The sequence below is a fragment of the Brachyistius frenatus genome, unplaced genomic scaffold (assembly GCF_029030835.1).
Source record: "Brachyistius frenatus isolate BFR_SWC_R1_liver_20210118 unplaced genomic scaffold, ASM2903083v1 Contig_35, whole genome shotgun sequence".
Lineage (NCBI taxonomy): Eukaryota > Metazoa > Chordata > Actinopteri > Embiotocidae > Brachyistius > Brachyistius frenatus.
The window spans coordinates 558,234-580,719 of record NW_027210634.1 but is presented as its reverse complement, the minus strand read 5'-3'; the positions used below and the strand labels follow the sequence as shown (position 1 = coordinate 580,719).

General features: G+C 40.4%; 2 protein-coding genes across 4 annotated transcripts in view; both read right to left on the bottom strand.

The window, feature by feature from the left end:
• dab2ipb (DAB2 interacting protein b) overlaps window positions 1-8,497 on the bottom strand; it is a 162,040-nt gene extending 153,543 nt beyond the window's left edge. For both annotated transcript variants that reach the window (XM_069700800.1, XM_069700801.1), the window contains exon 1: window positions 8,407-8,497. In XM_069700800.1, coding sequence (XP_069556901.1) covers window positions 8,407-8,446 — 40 coding nt within the window. In that variant the 5' untranslated portion in view covers window positions 8,447-8,497. The remainder of the gene's footprint in view (window positions 1-8,406) is intronic.
• Window positions 8,498-15,146: 6,649 nt separating this feature from the next.
• LOC138622188 (protein CutA homolog) lies at window positions 15,147-19,662 on the bottom strand. Of its 2 annotated transcripts, XM_069700765.1 has the most exons (6): window positions 19,323-19,662; window positions 18,620-18,768; window positions 17,221-17,280; window positions 16,237-16,282; window positions 16,076-16,125; window positions 15,147-15,344 (listed from the first exon to the last, which is right to left on the bottom strand). In XM_069700765.1, the coding sequence occupies exons 1-6, from the start codon at window positions 19,425-19,427 to the stop codon at window positions 15,242-15,244; spliced, it is 513 nt and encodes a 170-aa protein (XP_069556866.1). In that variant the 5' UTR covers window positions 19,428-19,662; the 3' UTR covers window positions 15,147-15,241. The 2 variants fall into 2 exon arrangements, with proteins under 2 accessions (XP_069556866.1, XP_069556868.1); XM_069700767.1 differs by lacking the exon at window positions 17,221-17,280.
• Between the last annotated feature and the right edge of the window lie 2,824 nt (window positions 19,663-22,486).

Sequence of the window (22,486 nt, the reverse complement as noted above, 5' to 3'; positions counted from 1 at the left end):
TGGAGACCTTGCCAAACACGGGTGTAAATAAATCGCATTGCTTTTCGGCTGCATTGGATTAACGTGGACCTTCCAATTAGTCAGCATATGCTGACTAATTGGAATGACTTCGACCAAGTGGCACTACGTCCCGCCCACCAATAGCCGTAACCTGACTGTGCCACAGTCCTGTCAGTCAACCCCCCCCCCCAAAAAAAAACAAAAACAAAAAAAACACAGCTTTTTAAAGCTTATTTTCTAAATAATGACAGGATTATTTTCAGACGGACGCCCAGAAAACTAATAAGAAGGAGCGACGTTAGCTGGCAAAACCGAGATGACTCGTGGAAAAAATGTATTGATTTAGAATTATATGAGACTAGTTGAATGGGAGTCTATGGAGGCTTTTTAGAGCCAACCTCTGGTGGCACTCGGTCGTATCGCAGCTTAAGGCACTTCCGCATCTGCCTCATTTTTCTGACTTGAGATAAAATTATGTTCAGAAATCGGGTTAGTTTGATGTTTGCCTGTGTTTCATGTACAAGCAGTTCTACAACGCAATGTTTAAACTTTCAGAGATAGAAAGTGACGGCGACTGAACAAGGTGGTATGTGCTCATCATAAACCGCTGAAGAAGCACTTAGGAAGAGATGCATCCATTTGAGTAGGAAGTTATAAATCCTGCCTGTCTACATGCTGCTGGCGTATGCCCTGATGCAGCTTTGAGGGATTTAGAGCTCACGGATTGGTTGCAGTGCTAATGGAAAGCTTCATCTTCTTTTCTGCTCATACAAAAGCAGCACTGCAAAGGTCACAAGGTAAGGCCACATGCAGAGACGGTGATTGAACCTCCTCTCAGAGCTTTCTGGAAATGCCATGCAAGCGAATTAATGCCAGGGGTTTGCTGGGGACTTTAAGTTTGCTGCCACCAATCAAAAATTAAGTAGAAGTAACAAAATTTGCAAAATAAACAAGAGTTTTGCAATCTTTTCTTAACATGAATTGAAATGAAATTCCACAAGCAGCATTTCTAGTTGTTGACAACTACCTCTGACAACTGCTTGTTTGCACTCATGGACTAAATGGTCTCACTGAATCATAGCTGTCAAGTAACAGGCTCAAAGAGATGGGAGAATTTAATACACTCAAGGAGTATGAAGATCCCAACTGGCGTGAGGCCAGAAGAGCTGTGTCAACCAGTCACTGGTACAAAGAAGCAAGCTGGCAAAAAGAAGAAAAATCTCTGTAGTTCTCTGCTTATTAGTGGTATTACTAGAGCCAGATTCACTGGGTGAGTCTATAGGTCTGACCACGTGCCACTGGGGATCGTATTCAGTCGTCTTAATTGCTGCAGACCTGGGGATAATTTTGAAACCTTTGAAAAAACAATCTGCGTTGTCCACCATATGAGAAATGTTATTCGCCGTAAATTTATTACCCCCACCGTCGTTGGAACTATATTTCGAAACAAATGCTTGACTTCAAAGTTATCGGCACCCTGCTGGTCGCTGATTAGTCTGCCCTTCATAGTGGCTGAGAAAACCTTAACGCGTTCAAATGGGTTAATGGGTTCGAATGAGGTCGTATTTACCGTGTACACAAGAAGAGTCCATATAAACAGCACCCATCATGAGTTGTGACGTGTTTGCTGACGTTTACAGAAATGGCATATTTGTTTGTTGGATGTTAAGCTAATATATTGCAATTCTAGTCACGTAGAGTTTGTCTTCATAACTTATAATAGCCTACATCTGAGGAAAATGTTGAACTTTCCAATGGCCTCATCTTTTGCCTCTGTCTCTCTGCATTTCCTGCATTACGTTACCCCCTAACCCCCGGTTAGCTTATAAAATTAAAATTGTTAGCCTCTGTTGCTTCTAGACACCATCCATATTGTCTTTGCCGAGCAACGGTGTTTTTACGGCTTAACCACTTGAACGCCAAGCATACGGTGCACACGACTTCCCCTGTTGTAACCACGAGCTCACGAGTTCCATTTAAACGCAGCTTATTACCACAACGAAAACTGAAGTTTCGAGCAATAGGTGGGCGGATCCAGCCTGCTTTTGAAACGTGCCATAAATATAAAGCCCAAGCAATGTGGTGGCATTTGGTCGTAATGTTATAATATAATCTGCAATTGGAGCTCCGTCAAATTAGGACATAATCAGAGATAATTTCTCTCCATGTGGAATTGTTCAAGTTGTAACGAATCCCTGTAACTATACTAAACAAGCTAACAGGAAGTTGTTTCTGATGCAGATACAATGCTGGAAACTGACCAACTGACAAAACAAACATGATACAAAGACAACAGAATGTCATGTACCGACCTATCATCACCCCCATAAAATATTTGTCTGCATAAAATAGCATGGCATAAAATATTGCTATATCTGTAGAGGGAAATGCTGCAACTCTCCAGTTACCTTTAAAAGAATCAACATGTATCATACTCACAAAACAAGATTACAAAACACCACTTGGGCGATATTAAATGTAGCGCGTTAAATCCACCGGTACAACCTACCTCTCACTCACTCACTTTTTATTAAAATCTTTGATTTCTTCACTGCAGATCTTGCAGTCACTCAGTTTTTTATTTTTTATTATAGCATGATGTTGCTTTGTATTTGTTTTCGGTTTTATTGTGGATATTAAAATATCCAGAAGAAATATGGTTTTAGTGTTATCAGAAGTGACCTTCAAAGCCATCAACAACTGTGATTTGTATAAGAATAGATTACAACAGCATATGTTGTGTAATACAGATCAGATCACATTCTTGAAGTTTGAACCTTTAGAGATTGGATCAAGAAATATCAACCATTGACTTCCCGTCCGTACTATCTACATACACAAACGATGCCATAGGTTTAGACGCCAAAAACCACATGGTTAGGTTTAGGAAAAGATCATGGTTTAGGTTAAATGTCACATGGTAAAAATGTTTAGGTACCAAAAGAGTTTAGGATAGAAATAAGTATCATTAGATAAATAATCTTACATACTTTACCCAAGTTACTTTATGTACATTGTGCAAGTTAAATAAAAAAAAGTTCTGCTTTGAGAAAAATAACAAGGAATCAGTAATCAATATAACAGTAACAATGAATTAGGGGAAAAACCTTTTGATATGTTGCACCTGTATCTGTCTTTTTGATTTTAACACGAGCGCTAGCGAACATTTGAAACAGTCACACACTGTGATTGCACAGATGGCAGAGGTGGCTGTTAGTGTGTCGGTTCCTCCTACTGTTTCAGCTGGCAACACCTGTTTTCAGTCAGGCTGATTGGCTCGTTCGTTGCTCTCGCTCATCGTCCCTCACTCACAGACACAGAAACAGAGAGCGACAATTGGCTACTTCATGGGACCAGTTTATGGACTAAAATATTTGAATGAAAAATGTGGCCCAACATGTCTGTTTGTTATGTTCTCTGAAGAACAATTGGGCTGCGGAAGAAAGACAAGACAACAAACAATGCATAATAAAACCTACGTAATCCAGGAGGAGATGATACCCCGCGTACTACAGACTCAAACGTGTCAATAAGTGAAAGTTTTGATTTAATTTTTTGAATGCTTCTGACTTTGAACTCCGATTCCCTTCATTTTCATGCTTTGACATTATAGCAGGTTTGAAGTTTTGAGTCACGTCTCTGAGCTTGTGAGTGGGAGTAGCAGAGGTAGGGCAACACTCAACTGTAATGGAGGATGTTTTTGTTACGTACAAACTGACCCAGACTTTGAACTCTCTCAGTAGCTGGTTCTTTTTTTCTGGCCCCTCTGTCAGGAAGGAAAAGCCATAATGTTGAACTTTATGACTGAGCTGCTTTACTCGGGAGATAGCTGAGGCAGACTGTTTAAAAGTTAGTTAAGCGAGGACGGTGATATTTATCAGCCACTGATCTGTTAATAACCCCAAAACACTGAAAGTACTCTTGAATTGTGTAACTGGACACACAAATTTGATAATAAGATGGAGGACACAGATGGTTGTGATGCAGCTGGAGGTATTGCAGAAGTCTTGTCCCTAAAACTTCTGGCACAACATCCTAAAATGTCCATGCCTCAGCACTAATTCCATTGAATTTACAGTATAGCCTAAAATCCTTTGCAAGCCTTGTCCCAAATACAATTCATTAAGAAAAGACATGCCATAAAAAGATGAATAATGAAACTAGAAGTACTTAAAATTAAATAACAGCGAAAAATTCCTGATCAGCTCTGACGACACGCCTGATCACTTTAATAACGGCTTTATATGGAATTTAAAACATCTGATGAAGGATTATTTTAACCCTCAGTTCCATCCACCTTTCGAGCAGAAGATGTTAGTTAAGTGGATAGGTAAGTACGCGCAATGCAAACAAATATACCATCTGTGCTACTTTTATTAGTTTCTTTTGGCTTTATCGACCTACAAAAACATTTTCTCAGCATATCACCTCATTAGTAAAAAAAAAAAAAAAACACAACATCTCTACACCATGTCTGGAAATAGTATTTGTAGGAGGTAATATATAAAACAAAATGTCAAAACAGGTATTTGACAATTTTTTAGTAATAATGAGTTGCTTTGTGACTGTTCGTACATGGTAGACCTTTCTATTCAATGACTACAATTTAGTTTGCCACAAAAGCATAGAAACTACAAACATATTTGGTTCTTGGTACAGATTAATCTCCAATCTTGGATAATGATGAGCTATGAAATTGAGGTCTGCTATAACTATAAATAAATACCTTCAGAAAGAATGTCAGCACTCAGAATAAGAAACCTTTTTTTTTTTTTTTTTTTTTTTTTTAAGTAAAATCTAAAATCTTAAATACAAACTCTGGAAGTTAATGTTCATTTCATCTTTCTTAGTGGGGCAAAGTCATTTCTCATCAGAGCCTTCTGAAGCTGAAATAACTCTAATGCATAATGTAGATAAAGGCAGTTTGGTGATGTTACAAGTAAAAGCACTCATAAATATATTGGCTTTTCTTTTTGTTCATTATGCATACTGTTGTTTTCACCTTAAACCCCTGCTGCTACTGAATCAAATTGATATATTTTTCATCAAACACGATAAGAAAACTGAGATTTTTGATTTCCTGGGGTACGAAACACTGTTGATCCTACAGGAAAAGGGATTTAAAATGGACAACCGGTTCCCTCAAAATTGCTCCAATGTTTTTATAATTATAATTCACTCACCCTTTTTGAAATTCTGACTCAGGTGTCGTGTGGCTGCCTCTCGCTTCAGGCAATCAGGCTCAATTGCTGGCACCTGCTCGTCTCCAATATAAGCTCAGTTCATGCGGTGTTGTGCTTCTGGTCTCGGTGCTACCTGGCTGATATGTGTGTGGGATGCAGATGTTTAGTGGGCTAAAGCATGTTAGAATAGTTCAGGTTTCAGTGGGGATGAAATGCAAAGTTTGTGTTCAGGGTCCTGTGCTGTACAGAGGAGTTATTTATATTCTGTTGTCCCAGGATAGCTCTGCTGCTTCTCTCTGGAAGCGTAGTTATTTAAGGGACAATGTTGCACCTCTTCAAGGCGGACCAGGCTTTCCATCTAGCTGTTGGTCCCTGTGGCAGCTTGAGAGGGAATTAGTGAAAATTGAATTTATATGGACAACATCAAGGTTTTCTTTTTTCTTTTCTTTTTTCCCACCACTGTGGCCATTTAACTTTCATGTTTTTACATCCCACAAAGAGAAAAAAATATCAAGGATACAAATACCACTGCTGACAAGACCAAATAAGGGGTATATTTAACAATATACCTCCCAGCAGAACTAGCAGACAGCTCAAACTGCAAGAGCTGAAGCCAGAGTGTATGTACTCGTAGTGTTTAATGCATCAGTTCTGGAAAAAATAAATAAAAGGTTATTCTTGAAATGGACTTGGTTTTTCATTTTTGTTTCCCAGTGTCATCGAAGCAAATATGTTTCGTGCTTTCATCGGACGTGCTGATGTTTTTTGAGTAGTTTCTTTTAATTTTGTCACACGCAGTCTAATATTTGGTCAGAACAATGTGTGTGTCTCTCTCGTCTGCTCCTTATACTTTTCTGGGAAAATGCAGCTTTGTTTCTTTTTTTCCCCCAGGAAATGTTTGTTGCCAGTTATTTTCAGAGCACTTTGGCTCTTTTGATGAAGAGTTTTTCACATTGAAACTATTATAGAAACTATGCCAAGGCAATCAGGAAAAAAGGATTGCCTTCAAAAATGGAAACCAGAGTAGCATGCAGCTGAAGTGCATGTTTCGGATGAGGCCGAGAGTGAATGTTGTTTACCTGTCTCGCATTAAACGAGTCGTCATCCTGATGGTTTGCATCTTTTTTTTTCTTCCCTTTTTAACTAGCGGTGAACCTTCACACTTCTCTCTTGCACTCGCACATTATGTAATCCTGTCTGCCAATTACTATTGTCACCGCTGTAGGCAAATAGAACACACTTAAAGGTAAATTATGCCTTCGTTCTTCATGCTGAGATTGCACTACTAATAGCAGCCATCTGTCTAAGAAGCCTGTGAAGTACACCGTGTGTCTGCACCACAGTCACCTCGGAGCTGTGCGGTCTGCCGTCGGTGCGCTCGCATAGGTGAAGTGCAGCAAAGGTTGATGTGAATCAAGCTGAAGTGAAGGATATATAGATAACGATTTCACCTGGGAGCTCGGATGAAGCCGGTGATGGGTGTCAGGTGCCGGGTCAGAACAGGAGTGATGTGTCAGTAAATCATGAGCAACGCTGTGGCAGCCGCAACAACATTATGTTTTGTCTTCCGGCTGTCACTGGTAGGCCTACAACATGGAGTCCAAATTATTATTATTATTATTATTTTGTCATTTAAACAAACTCCAAATGTGAAGTCTCCATTTTTAGAGCACAATGAAGATAATCATTGACTATTTCGGTCTTAACGTCATCTTAAACATCTTGAACATGGAGAGAGAATCAGGGTCAGAGCGAAACATCACGGTCTTTTGTAATAAAGCTAATGTATAATCAATGAAAATATATTGGAATGCACTTATAAATGCCTTAAGATAAGTTATAAATAGTAACACTGTACTTTGAGATGCATATAAATGTACTTATCTGCTAAATATACATTAGGCTTTTCCTTTTGAGTTATTGTGGGTAATGCTAAATGGCTTGAAAGTAAAGGGTTAACACTCAGTGTTTCATGTTCAAGTGGCAGAGAAAATGGCACTATTGGTTTCTATACTTGTTAAAGATTCCCATTCTTATAATTCAAAGGCATACGTGCCATTTTTGTTTTGTCTTTTTGACCAACTAGCAAGCTAGAACGGGTTATTAATTTAACTTCATCCCCAAAGCATGCGTCACAAATACATGAATTAAATGTCGGTCAAGTCCGCACCAAATTAGCTGGATATTTACAAGCTTAAGATGGGTAACAATTAATAAATACGTTTTGTGAATAAGAACTGTAATAATCAGTTTTGTTTATTTTTGTTTTCCCCCGCACCGTGCAAAGTCTCACTTGCTGCACAAATTAATGTACTTTGGAGAAATGCACACATTGAGTAGCCTTAATGAGGTTGACGCTTCCCGACGCTGTAATTCTCAACACATTTGAGAGTATTATCTAACCTCCCAGTGAAGTAAACCTGACTGGAACATGAACTGATACCTCTGGGCTATCCTTTCACTGGTACCAATCAGATGGATTACATAACCAGCGGAAGATGAGTGTGAACAATCCAGTTCCCAACTCAATACATGGGCAGGATCATCCTCATCACCAAGGATAACTATCAACCTCCACGGGGCCAAAGCACGGCACGTGGAAACGCACTCCTCTCTGCCTAAGCTGCACAATTTTGATCTTACCACAGTTCTGAAATTTCCCATATGACCTGTATCTCCATTTAAAACAAAAAACAAAACGGCATCCAATTCACATAGTTACACTATTAGAGGAAACAAAACCACACTTTATACTTTGTGTCAATTAAACACTAAACACAGAGTTGAGGGAAATTGAGCAGATTCCAGCCAAAGAAGCACAAGCCTTGTCATAATATCTAGGTCAGAAGAATACAATATTCTCTAGTCCACATGCACTTTCACAGCTGCGCTTTGAAAGTGAGGCAGTCGTAGTAGCAGGAGCTACTCCACCTCAATGGATTCCTTCAGCAGTGCCATATGGAAAACAAAACAAAAACAAAAGGCACAGCTCCTGTTTTCCACAATAACAGTAATCACGCTTATCACCTCCCTTATCGCACAACACATGAGCACACATAAGAGGAAAAGAAACAAGCAGGAGAAAATGGACCGATGGATACAGAGAGGGAGAGACTGGGATGAGAGAAGCCGGTATTTAACACTGAAATAAAGAGGGAAACAAGATATAATGATGCAAGGAAAAGATGACAGGAAAGAAATGCACATCTCATTTTGCATTTACCTGACGGGGAATCACAGGACATGCTATCTTGCTGCTGCATCTTGAATGCTTTGCTCCAGTGTGAGCGTTTTGTGTGTGTGTGTGTGTATATGTGTGTGTGTGTGTGTGTGTGTGTCCACCAGCTGGAGAGCGAGCGAGAGAGTGATAGCGAGAGAGAGAGATAGCGAGAGAGAGCGAGGCATCACGCCTCACTGTGTTGTGATGACGGAGTCTGTGGAGCGGCTCAGGGAGCGAGAGCAACACAACCAGGAAGAAGGTGTTGGAAGAACAAACGAGCCCCCCTTTTTTTTTTTTTTTTTTTTTTTATTACTTCACCAAGTGTCTCCAATCTCATTCTCAATTTCTTCCCATCCTTCGGTCACAATTGCCGCCAAAGTGGATGTGTACGTCTCGCACAAAGTACATGTACTGCAGATGGAGATTTATGAGGTTACGCAGAGGCAGGGGACGATGGGAGGAGCGTGAGGACGGAGGGGAGTTATAGAGATTGAAGAAGGAGGTGCTGAGGAGAGGAAGAAAGCAATCACCTCTTAGTGTAGGCTTACTCACTCAGGCACTGAGTCATTACTCTTCCCTCCCCTCTGCGTAACCTTGCAATGCAGAACACTAAACCAATTCGAAGCTTGTGTGTACTACATCAGTGTGCGGCAGATCTAATCTGTGAATTTGCAGCTCAAATGGCATAATGCCAGTATGTCTACATGAGAACACATGAGAAATCCACAGACGCATAGTTAACTCGGCTCACTGTAATGTGATAATATACTTGTGTGTTCATTTCAATTCAATTTTATTTATATAGCGCCAAATCACAACAGAGGTTATTTCATGGCACTCAACACGTCAAAGTCTTTACAGCAAGACTTTACCTCCAACAGAGGGAAGGAAAAATTCCCTCTTAACTGGAAGAAACCTCCGACAGAACCAGGCTCAGAGGTGGGCGGCCATCTGCCTCGACCGGTTGGGGTGAGAGGAGAGCAGAGAGGGAAAAGGACAGCATAGAGATACAAGAGAAGAACTGTTGGTGGAGACGACAATTGCAGAGCAGAGACATGCAGCTCCATGATGGGACATCGGCAAAAGAAAGAACAGAAACTACGCGAGCGAGGGAACTGAATGGAGACAACAGATAATAAGCAAAAACTATGGGAGAAAAAAAAGATGATGAGGTATGAGTCAATAGAGAGTTAAAGAGTTTAAGTGCAAAATGCACATCAACTTTTATGGGCAATGAAGCAGACTCCATAGGCTACTCGGTGAGATTATTCAGAGATTCTTAATAAAAGTTTCCCTTGACTGCTTGTAAAATGAATGACAGTCTTCTCTTTCACTTGATTAAAAGCCCGTAACCATTAGATGGCATCGGGTTCATCCTGTTCGTTCAATCTATGATAAATGGAGTGCACCAAGCTTCTGAAACACTGCTAATAATCAGTGCAGTGGCAAACACGCATTTCATTATGCATGTCTGGGAACTTTGGGAATACCAAGCAGCACAAACTTTTGTAAATGTCATGTGATCCAGCCAAAGCCATATCACGGCAAAGTGTGAAAAATAGCCTCGCCGGTCCATTACAGCAAAAGGGGAAATAGCCACGCTTTTGCCAGTCCAGGCGTGACAGTTACACGTTTTGAAAGCGTGAAACTCTCACGTACGTAAATGTCATGTGATGCGGGCTCATGTAAATCACACGGCTCTACGCATGCAGCAGATTTAATTTTCGACCACTACAGGAAAATGTGAAAGTGTCACGCCTAGATAGGCCAAAGCGTGGCCATTTCACGTTTTTCTGTAGTGGACCGGTGTGTCTATTTCACGTTTTGCTGTGATACCGGGTTGTCTCTTCTGACTGTTCTCAAGTTTTCATGTCAGTTTCTCACACTCCTCCAATTTTTTTTTTCTATTCTTGATGCATAACCTTAATCTTTTAGAGATTATTTGTTTCCTTAATATGCACTGTAGTGGAGGGACTTGTCCTAAATCTGAGCATCTTGGGCAAAACTTAAAATTAATGTACTTCAATGAGTCCAACGTTCTCCTTCCTCATTGGCCTGCAAAAAGCCAAGTTTGCGATAAATATGGCTGCCTTTTGACAAGTGGATCTAAGTTATGTGCTGCGCTTATGAAATGTAAAAGCTCATTCTCAGCCCATTAAAAAAAAAATCCATCTTGGTCTTCGATGGGATATAATTTAATACACAATTCGTTTTTTCTTTAAAGCAAAAACTTGGTAGAAAATAATTTTGAATGCATAATGAATTGAAAATTGAGTGCAGATCTGGTGTGCTGCATAATCATGTTTCACCTCCTCAGGAAGGAGCAGTTCCCTCCCAGCCCATTACGAAGCTGTGTGTGGCTGATGTATTCCTCCTACCTACAATGTATTCACTCTGCTCCCGTCACTTTTTCCAGAATGGGCCTCTCTAGTGCACCTGTCGTCATCAAAATTTCAAAAGCTAGTCATCCTGCGTGTTTGTACCCTTTGTGCTTGTTTATGCGTATACACATTAGTATCAATGTCAGTGCTAAAAGTAATATTTCATCTTGACACCGTTTTGGGTAATTCACGCATGTTTTGATTTCTGCAGATTGCACCAATGACACACTCATTCTTTTTTTTTTTTTTTACTTCCTCTGAAAATAAATTAATATTTACATTGCATTACATTTCATTTAGCTGACGCTTTTATCCAAAGCGACTTACAATACAATAATATCTTTAGCTTTCATGCTATTACTTTGCAAATCGTCACTATTTATTAAGAATGCCTTAAGGGCCAAACAGTGTGGTGCAGGCCATGGCATGGATCCAGGCATCTGTCCAAAAAGCAATTTGAGTTAACGTATTATATACCTAAATGCACTATATAAATGCAGTGGATATTATTACATGCCATTTTTCCCCACTGTTCTCTTTCTATATGTTATGGCCTTGAAAAGATATGAATTGATTTAACGTTTAATATTAAACACTGAAATTATTCAAAACACTTTATATCTGCTCTCAAGCTGAGCCTGTTTTGATCCACTGTATGAGAACATGGCAGATCACTGAACAAGTGGCACAAACACAGCTGGCATTAGTGAAGACCATGTCAAAAATGAAGGGATGTAATTAGATGAAGTGTGTTCAAAATTTCTAGCCTGCATGCAGGTGATCCATAACTTGGATTTGGGGCACTGTTGGACAACACTAATGGACAACTGCTGCCAAAAAGCAACACTATGTAAGCACATAAAAAGTCAGAAGATATTGTGTTCTAATGGTTGTAAGGTCCAAAAACTAGCTCTAAAACTTGTGAAATGCAAATCAGCAGTTTGCAAATAAGTCATCAATAAAGAGTCAGGTGCCAGCAAAGTGTTTTGGGCAACTTAAATTCATAAATAGCAAACCAGTGATTTAAAGATTCTTGCAGCAAAAGTCTGCAGTTGTAAATGTTAAAAAGTTGTTTAAAAATGGGTTTTTATTCCAGATGCCCTGCAGTCTGTCTTTTTTAGCTAGCTGTGACAGACTGATCACTTGACCTTTTTAAAGTCAGAGTAAGTTTGATGCTGCAGGAGACTTCCCCACAATCTGGCAACTCGGAAGTTATTATTGGCCTTTAAGCGATCTATAAAGCAATAGGAAATGATGTATTACACATTTTGTAAAGCCATTAGCGGAGTGGTAAAGATATCTGTACCAAAATGCTTGGTAGCCTAATCAATCTAACAGTAGTCAATATGTTTTAGAAGGAACAAAGAATCGTGTAAAAAAAAAAAAAGAAAGAGCCAAGAAATGCTGTTACATTGAGGAGGAACGTTATATTAATGGTACATCAAAAAGAAAAAAAAAGCTGACTACTTGGATATCATGCAGTGTGTTGGTGTGTGTTATCCTCAGTTTATTGAAATGCTCAGTGGGAGAATAATATCAGTGTCTGTTTCTTAGAGATAATTCTTAATTATCCTGTTCCTAACGCTGCATCCCATGGAGAATATAATAACACACGGGAAAAGAAAAGAGCCGGCCATATGTCACTGTGTTTACATAACTTGAATAAAACGCATCTGGAACCATGTACATGATATTTCTTTTTGTTAATTAGTCAAGGCCTAATTGGTTGAGGCAACTATTCATTAAAATAACTAATAGTGAGTGATGGGGGTTCAGACCTATTTTGAGAAGTGAGATGTATCTGTACAGTAACCAGTGCTTGTTCTAGTATAGTACAATGATACCGATATCACGGGACAGACACAATAATTACTTTGTGGTTTTTATCTTCAGATGAGCTCACTGTTTGAGATTGAATCTGATGTCGTAAGAAATGAATCACAGTGGCAGTGAGTGGAGCCCCTACTCAGCCAATAAACCAATAATGATAAACTATACTGGGTGGAAAAATGAATGACGGGTTATAAGAAAAACAAAGTGGAAATAAAAACGGGCAACCTGCATGATTTTGAACATGATTCCCGCAATACCAGTAGTGTGCATGTTTATTGAAACGGCACCATCTAGTGACCGTTGGCTCAGACTGCAGGATACTGGACTTCATTTCCTGCAATATGAACTGCAATCTTTTATTTCTCATAGTGTCGTTGGTCATTAGACAGCTAATGAATCGCCAAGTTAAAAAAAAAAAACAAGCACCTTCTCCTGTATGACTACGATTATTGCATAAGTACCCATCCATATAACTGCACCCACACCGAAGTACCAGATACGCCACCCGCCACACACACATCCTCTCCCACCACGTGGCCTCATCCCTGGACCTGACGAGAGGATTATTTTGGCCCCACAGACACAACACCGAGCTAAAACCGTGTCTGCACTTCCTTTGTTGGGGCCTCATGCCGGAAACACTCTGCAGACTGAGGCTTAGGGCGTATTTTTGTTTAATGAGGTAAGCCTGCATGGCTGGCAAGTTTTGTATAACTTGCAAATATGGCATGGCATCCCTGGCAGATTTTGTTACAATTAAACGGTATCAAAGCTCTTTTTTTTCTTCTTTTTTATTTAACCGAATATTCAGAGGCACATTATAATATTTGTCTGTAGAGAAGCTTGTGTGCAACATCTGTAGTCATGAACAATTAAGATTTGGAAAAAGAGAGAGTCCTGATAATGAGATGATGACCTGTGTTGTTCATCAAATTAGTCTTCTTTTATTTTGAATTTAGCTGTTATGTTGCACGACTGATCAGAGGAGAGATAAATAATGCATTATCCCGGGGAGACCTGCTCTGATCAGCAGCAGTTCTTTTTTCTTTTTTTTTTTAGATCCAAACCAATCAATGGAAACGTTTTATAATTAGTAATTAGCACATCTGAAACTGCGGTAAAGAAAACTCATCTTAAAATAAAGAAAATGCAAATGACCTGTCAATCAAATTTTTCCTCAGTAGTTCTCTTGTGGCTTTATTTTGAGGATGTAGAAGATTCTTGTAAATGTTTTATCAGTACAGGCTTGAGCTCACCTGAAGCAGAGCAGGGTGGAAACTCACCAATATTTCCTTTACGAATAGTAAACAAGACAAACTGTTGTGTTGCTGTCTGCGTCTTTCACACCAGAGAAGGAAATGGAAAAAAACCACGTGGTTACGCGTGTGTTAGTGCATCACCCTCTTCAGGTTGACAGATTATCTATCAAGCTGTAGGTACACAAATCCCGATTGTCCTAAAACGAATGTCCTCAGCATAGTAAGCCAGTCATACTCTCAGTATGGCCTTGCTCAAACTGTTGCTATGGTACCTGCAGCTTTCAGGGAATGTAATAAGCACGATATAAATATTTAAGAAATAGTTAAATGTAGTGACAAATGTGTCCATGTACAGTATTTGCATTTACAGAATGATTCGATTATTACATTATTTGAATACATTTTCCATTATTTTGTACATCTCCTTGTTGGACTGCTTTACTGAGTCCTTTAATAAAGGACATACCGGCCGCTGTATTTGAATTATTAACTCTCACTTGATGCACTTTTTCTTTTTTTTTTCAGCTGGTCTCTGCTGTTCTGTTGTTGTCTTAGGTCTGTTTTATGTAATGTTTTTAGCCACACATTTTACACGTGTTCAGGATTTTTGTGCATAATTATCTTCGCACCCAACGTAATCTCGTATGTGTAATTATACGGATATGGTCGGAATGACAAATAAATCCAACATTGAACCACCGCCCGCATCTGGGCCCAGAGGTAGCGTTGGAGCCGTTGACAAATCGATACGCGCCGATCACCTTCTCGCGGCCACATTAGTGTGTTTTAAGCCGCGTCTTAAAAGTGTTTTGCCAGACTGGGTTGCAAGTAGTTTGTGTCACCTCCTGTTCTGAAATGGCAGCAAAGCAATAACTCATAATGAAATGTTTTGACAATACACGTCAGCTGAGGCGGGAAGTGCGTGATGCAGAGTGCTGATGTCTCGACAGTCTGTTATTTTCTGAATGCACTCCAAAGCATCTTGATTCTCACTCGTACGCGGCTGCTTATCTGTGATCCAGTTTAGAGATGCTCGGTTTTTTTCCCCCAATCTCTGATCTCTTTCAACATAAACACTTTTTTATGTTTACCGACAGCAAAATATACCTTGTGCATGTATTTTAAAACGGACTGACTTTCACCTTTAGATTTTATAACCCGACATTGTGTTTTTTGATAGCGATGGAGTCTTAATTGACTGAAATCTCCACGGTACATTTCCCGCTGAAAAGGCCACGGCAACAAAATGGTGTAAATGTCATGTATTAAACTTTAATTCAACGGAGCGCTTTGTGAATCCTTCGATTCAAAGCCTTCAAACGCACATGGCTCAAGTTCCCTTTGGCTTTGATTTTTAATGATGCGTCAGTCATCTGGAATGGCTTCGTCCATCCACTTCAAGTAAGCCAGACTCCCGTCCTCCACTGCGAAACTGAGGACTTCTGGGTTTGCGTAGGGGTGGACAGACCTTGACACACAAAGAATTTCTTCATAAGTTACAGGAAAACTCATATTTCTGCACGGCTAATTGCAATCTTTTTCTTTCCTGCTTGTTGCCAGACTACCTTTTCATCTCCAGTTTTAAATTTTTTTTTTTTTAAGTGCACCTATGAGGAAAAAAATGTCTTATTGAAACACTACATAACACGACGCAGAATAACAGTGACTCAGAGAGAGCTCGTCTGCATATATTGGAGAATAAAATATGTTATATAACGAGTTGGCAGATCAATGAGTTTAATGCTTTAATCCTGAATTCACCAGTGGCAGAACAATAAGTAATATTAATGATTAAAGGTGTTTTTCATGTTCAAAATCTCTCACCTGACACTTCAAACTGTGAATGTGTGACATACGAGTACATCCACAAACTTCAGGCAATTCGATGAAAACACGAATTATCTGTCATTCCCCCCCCCCTCATTCAAGTATCTGCTTTCAAACTGAGGCCGCCAAACCCTGTTTTGCAACTTCTAATTACTCTTACATGCAGCAAAAGCAAAACATTATGAAAAATGCTTTTTTATGAATAAACTCTTGTAATTATTTGATGGTACTACTAGAAAAAGTGACGGCATTTTTAAACATACGAGAAGTTTGACAATAACTGCAATTAACCTTTCCAAATGTGACAGTCTAATTTACCATTTGCAAGTGATCTAAAAATAACTGATCCAAATTCAACAGTAAACCTCTTACCTTATATAATCTACGACTTGCTGGATCCTGGATGTTTTTGTTTTCACCAGCTGCAACAATGACGACAACAACAACATCTCGACTATCAGATCTTCTGCTTCAAAGACGCCTGAGTACATGCACATCAGAAAAAAAAAAAAAGAATTCCTCAGCGGGCTTACCATCAGGATTTCACTCGCATCCTGGATTTCACCTTTCCAATAGTACCTGAAAGAAGTTAAGACATTAAAACTACGAGGCAAGTTTATTTATACAGCACCAATCGGACAAAAGGCGATTCTGAGTGCTTCACAGATGCAAAGAAATTCTAATATCATTTAAAAGACAATTACAAAAAAAAACAAGGTTGAACTGTATGATATACGATAATACACATGTGCATGAGAGACTGAAAACTACCAGCACGGCGCAGAGCATTCAAATTCTGCAAAATTCAATCTTTCCATTTTCCAAAAAAAGAAAATATAGACATCCAACCCCACCAAACGATTTGTGTCCACTGTGATTTACAGTGTTGTTGTTGTCAAGCTGTTCCTGACAAGCTTTTTATGATGTGAAGTGCAAATCTGCGTCTGTGCTTTAAACACCGTTTTTTTTTTTTTTTTTTGGTGGATTGTGAAAGACGGAATGACGCCGAATAAAAGGTCGTATTTAACCATAGTTCGTCGTTAATGTCAAAATGGATTTTGACATTTAAAACGAATAAAAACCTGGATTTAACTGCATCCGCACCGCAACACGAATCCAACCACAACTTTAGATTTTAGGCTACACCAAAATTTGGTTTACAGGCGTAAAACAGCCTTTTCTATTCAGTCATCTTACCTCCTTGTTCCTTTTTTTTTTTTTTTCTGGTTACGCATTAACAGGAAAAGCTAACTCGGGCACAGCTGCTTTAAAGGCAAACTACCGCTCAAGTTTCCAGCGATAGGAAAAGTGATTAAAAAAAAAAAGCATTCGGGCGTAGCCCCGTTCACCTCGTGGTTTCCTTGGAGAGGAAAATGGGGGCAAATCATGTGTTCATCGTATTCGTGTGGCTGCGCATTGCGAGGGCCATACGAACTAACTACGCCAAGTCTTTTGTGCTCGTGTTTGTGAGCTGGGTAGAAATGCGTTTCAAGGTAGGGGTCAAGTTTAGGATTTACATTGTAACGGTCCTGGAGAGAATGTTAATGCTGGCGGCCAGCCTTCTTTCCATGATTGCCCTGGAAGAAAAAAAGAAAAGAAAAGAAAAGAAAAAGACAGGACGGTGAGAAGCGTTGATGCGAATGACGGGGGCAAGTGTGGAATGAGGGAGGAGAAATGATACACAAGCAACCAGCTGTTTATCTATTACAGCGTGAAACTGAGCCCTTCATTATGGTGCTCATCAAGCAGGCTGAAGGAAAGAGACTCTTATGATGTAAATTCACAGAAAGACAGTAAACTTTTTTTTCTTTTTCCTGCTGCAGCTCAGCTAATATTATATTTTACAACCACCTCTGTCGTGCCCCTTCCTCGAGCCAAGGGGTCTGAAGGAGGTGATTTCCGAATCTTGGAAACCGCACTGTGGCTACTTTCTTGTCGTGTGGTTAATAGATGGAGCTCATTTGCGTGCAGCTAAAATGCCAAGAAAGGAGTTGGGAATGCAAACACGGCGCTCTATACTCCACTTGTGGGTTTTGACATGATCGTGTCTCCTCTCCAGACAGAAAAGTTAAACTCATGTTGGGCAGACTGACTTCGAATTGTTTTAAAAATCGCTTTGACTAATTTGCAAATCCCATCAAATGCCAAAGCCGGAGCTTTTTCGTTAACATTCAGATTAAAGGGATAGTTCAAATACTTGAGTTAGATAAGGTTGACGCCACGCTGTAGAGTAAATGTGAAGCTACTACCAGCAGCCAATTTAATTTAGCTTAGTATGAAGACGGAAAATGGCTGCTCAATACAAAGATAAGAAAATCCACAGACCAGCACCTCACTATAGATAAATCTCAATGTAGATAAATGGATATAGATGGACAGATAATCATTCCAACAGGGAAAATTTAAATCTGTATGAAACGGCTGAAAATTAAAATAAAAGGCCATTGTGGACCAAAAACAAGGCCAAAAAAGAAAAAGAAAAAGGATAACGTAATAAAATAAAATAGATAAGGTAAATAAATCATATCTTAAGATATTCCTATTAAGAAGATATAAAAGATCAGTATGGTTTTTCAGAGTGTTTTTGTGATGGACTTTTCTTGGCCGGGTGCAGTGAGTTTCTGGAGTTTTGGCGTTGCCATGATGTTGCCAGGCAACCAGCAGTCTCCTTGAATCAAACCACAACTTATGTTGTGTTGCATTGTTTTTAAATTTGTGCAACAACAGCTTTATAAATCAGATTTAGAGGCGCTTGCAGTTTGTGAGCTATGTTAAACCAACTGGCTGGTGGCAGCTTCATATTTAGTCAACAAACATGAACGTGTGTATTTCCCCAGATGCATAAATATTCCTTTTGAGGCGTCTTGAGTCGACGACAACCCCACGTGAATGCAGTGACCAGCCCCTCCGGTATACCTGCCGATGTCCCTGGCTGCCTGCTCGTTGGGACTGTTGACGAGGAGGACGGAGTGGTGGCCTGGTACGTAGCTCCCCGTCAGGACCGACTGCAGCTGGACTCCGATGGAGCACAAGCCGGGGTACATGGACACGGCCAGGACCAGGAACTGGAGAGGGGGTCGGGAGTGTTGTCAGGGCAACAGGGCAAAGCCATCAAAGAGCTGCACATGTCACAAGTTACTTCACAGACCTTTTTTAGGAGCACCTTTGTGCCATCGTCCGGGTGACGATTTGAATATGTAACTACTTGAACATTTGGATGTGTAAATGTTTCCTAGGCGAATGAAGGGAAGTCATAACTGAATTTAATTATCCGTTTCCCTCTGAAGGGATTGCCATGTTGGATTGGATTCACTATTTATCCTCTTATTATTTGGCGCTGTCAGTCGCAGATAAATGAGTGTTGGCCTTGGCTTGCACTGCAGTGACCAATTTACAATCTGTCCTAGTTCTCTGCGCCCGGCAGAGCATCACCAAGCCGCGACGTGGATGGACGCAAATTCAACACTAATAATTAAAATTGCATTTACAATGACTTTGCATATCCGACGTCAAAAGCCCTCTCTTGTTAAGGACTTACTCCAGGCTTTACTCAAGAGTTTTATGCAAACAAAAACAAAAACAAACAAAAAAAGTTCACATAATGATAAATATAGCTCACCAAGCAGGACATGAGCAGCACCGACCGAAAGACAGAGTTGTGACCAGCTTCTTTATTGCAGCGCTGGAACAGCCACTCCATCCTGTTAGCTGCAACAAATATCATTCCCAAAGTGATGCTGGAGAAAACGATAGGAAGGACAAACGCTGCTCCACTTCCTCCATATAAAACCCGCTCTGAGTTTCAGTTGGTGACAGTTATTGTTCCGTCATTTTTTTTTTTTTTTTTTTTTTTTTTTAAAAACCGTTTCAGACCCATTTAGCAGGTGTTCCGTGGGACAAACCGCGCTGCCAACTCATTACCTTTTTTTTTTTTTTTTTTTTTTGGAGATAAAAGAAAGTGCACGACGTTGAAAGGTAGTGGAGGTCGAATGGTCAAAATACAGCGATAAATCTCCGCCTCATCCGATTGGTCGCGCCGTACTTCCTGCTCCGCCGGTGACCAATAGGATTGGGAGTTCGCCTCCGCCGCCCTGCCTTCCCGTGGTGGGGGGGGGGGGGGAGGTAGGAGGGGGTGGGGGGGAGGAGGGGGGTGGACCTCTGGGTCATAATCGGCTTTGAAGTCTTTACCAAATAACTATGACCTCTTCACGACCGGACAGATGTATTATCTTTCACAGCTTTATGCGGCCATCATCACAGGCATACCACAATATTAAAGTAAACTAAAATATATATATATATATATATATATTAGACTTGTATCCTATTGTGCTGTTTGAGGAAGTTGCATTTCTAAAGCTGTCCTGAGCTCGGTTTTCTGCCCTACTTTTTGTCCTTTCTGTCCTCCCCACACCCTCCTCACCTGCTCGTCCTCACCTGCTCCACCAGTCAGCCCTCAGAGGTTATATATGCACCCCAGTGGTCAGTTAGTCCTTCCTGTTTCCCTGTATTCTTCCTTTTTGTGTATTTCCCCCTCCTCTCCTTTTGGGCGCTACCTTAGCCGACCCGTAGTGTTTTGTATTTTGCCTGTTTGTGTAACCAGAGCTCATCCCCTGTGTTTGTTTACTGTGTGCCTGCTTGTGAGACGTGCCCTGCTTCCTTTTGTACACCGCAGAGTGAAACTGAGCGCCACTTTTTTTATAAGTAACATTTGTTTTGTCGGGCATCTCAGTCCTCGCTTCCTTTTGTGGACGCTCTACTCATTACTCAGTATTTTCTGTACTATACTGTAGTTGCTGTTCTGTTTAATGCTGCCACATTTCACAGGAGAATAATGTACTTTTTTTTTTTTTTTTTTTTACCCAACTACATTTATGTGACAGTTAGATCAGTTTAGTTTTCTGATTAAGAGATTTGGCTAAATTACAAGTAATCATCTTTATACAATATGATGTATTGTTTTATAGTAAACTACACAATATGTAATGCGGTTGTTAAAAAAGAGCTCCACCCCAACATAAAAACTGTGCTTAAGCATTCATTTAACACTGTTAGTACTACTAACATTCTTTAATACCACTCCTTAAATATTTTTAGATGGGGGAGAAGTGGTGTTTTATCATGGCTTTTGTCACCTTGGAAGCAAAATGGAAGTTTTACCGCGGCGCGTTACGTGCTTTGAAGGTCAGAAAGGGGAAAAAAAAGGTTTCTGATATTACAAGTAATATATTCTTGTTAAACATACAGCACAGATGCAAAAGACAATGTCAACAAAACACGGAGTTTAACAAATACAGTTATCAGTACTTCCTTCACTGCTGCCCATAAAATACCGAGAACTTTTACCGGCTACCTGTGACGTTATAAGACGGCATGTGTTAAAATATTAACTTCTGCTTTTGGAACAGACTAAAATCAATATACCACGATGCAGTGCCCATATGTAATATTTATAATGTGGGGGGTGGGAGGGGGGAATATTACAAAGGCATCCGTTTCCATAAAGCCTCACTACAGCAACTAATCTCCTCTGTGACTGCAACTGTAAACTTTAAAAACCTTAAACTAGTTCCCAGAATGGTAAAATGTCAAATACACCATTCAGCCATCATTCAACAGCTATCAAGTCTGTTACGAGAAGAGGAAGTATTAGTTTACGGAGGCATATGACCCCTAATAATGTGCATTTATCTGCACACTGAAAGTGACAAGATAAAAAAAAACACTGCTGAACAGCAAAGAAACAAACACATGAAGATATGCAGACCAAGACAACAGCACTTTATTTTCCCCATTTTTAGTGACCAGGTTGAGGCTGTTTGATTTTGCAGAACCTCTTTGTATGGAATAGGACGCATGCAAACACAAAGATATGGTCTGTGGGTACACACACACACACACACACACACACACACACACACACAGTAAACACCGTCAAAGCACACACCGTGAAACTCGGATAAGCCACGCGGAGACTGCTGGGCTGCATGTAAATCAAGAAGACACAGGGGGAAAAAAACAACTGGAATTTTAAAAACAGTGAAATATAATTCAGGAGTCGGCTGTTTGTGAAACAGGTACGCAGAGATCGTAAGCCGTAACATGAGGTCTTTGATGTGGTGTTACTGCCGGACGTCTGTTAATTAAAACAGAGAAGTCAGTTTGCATTTTCAATGAGCTGTTTTTGCGCAGGATGTCCACATGGGGGAGTTGTGGGTTCGTGCGTGTTGTATCTCTGGTTCATCCCCCTTTCTTCCATTATGAATACATAAAATGCAGTGTTCATTTCGCAAGTATATAAACTCTCATCCACTAAAATGAAATGTAAATGCTCCGACACAGCAAGCTGCATGACTCCCCCCTCACCCCCCTCCACACACAAACACCCCCCCCCCTCTTTTTTTTTTCTTTCTTTTTCTCTTGACCTCATCCCTGCCAGCCTTCTGTACTTTGTTTCGCAACCCCTCCCCCTCCCCCTCCACCCAACCCCTCCACTGTAGAAGTCACAGCACGGGATCAGGGAGCCGGACAGCAGGGAGCGCCACAGGAGCCGCGGCCATCACAAACAAAACCAACTTATTTCCCAAGCTCATTGGAGAGCCCCGGTCGAGCCACTTAAGCCACTGTTGTCCCCCTCCCCCCTCCCCCCCCACACACCAACATGAAAGAAGGCATCCAAAATAGAGAGACGGGAGGAAAGCTGAGAAGTTGGAGGAGAGGCGTTTGATCTGCGTGTTCTGGGGCATCGCTCAGTGGGGTTTTGGTTCCCCCTAAGGAGCACGG

Coding starts and splice junctions, on each gene's coding strand:
- LOC138622188 (XM_069700765.1), bottom strand. CDS start 19,427: ATGATATTTGTTGCAGCTAACAGGATGGAGTGGCTGTTCCAGCGCTGC. Junction 18,769..19,322: donor TGCTGCTCATGTCCTGCTTG/GTGAGCTATATT, acceptor CCCCCTCTCCAG/TTCCTGGTCCTGGCCGTGTC. Junction 17,281..18,619: donor GCAGCCAGGGACATCGGCAG/GTATACCGGAGG, acceptor TTTTTCTTCCAG/GGCAATCATGGAAAGAAGGC.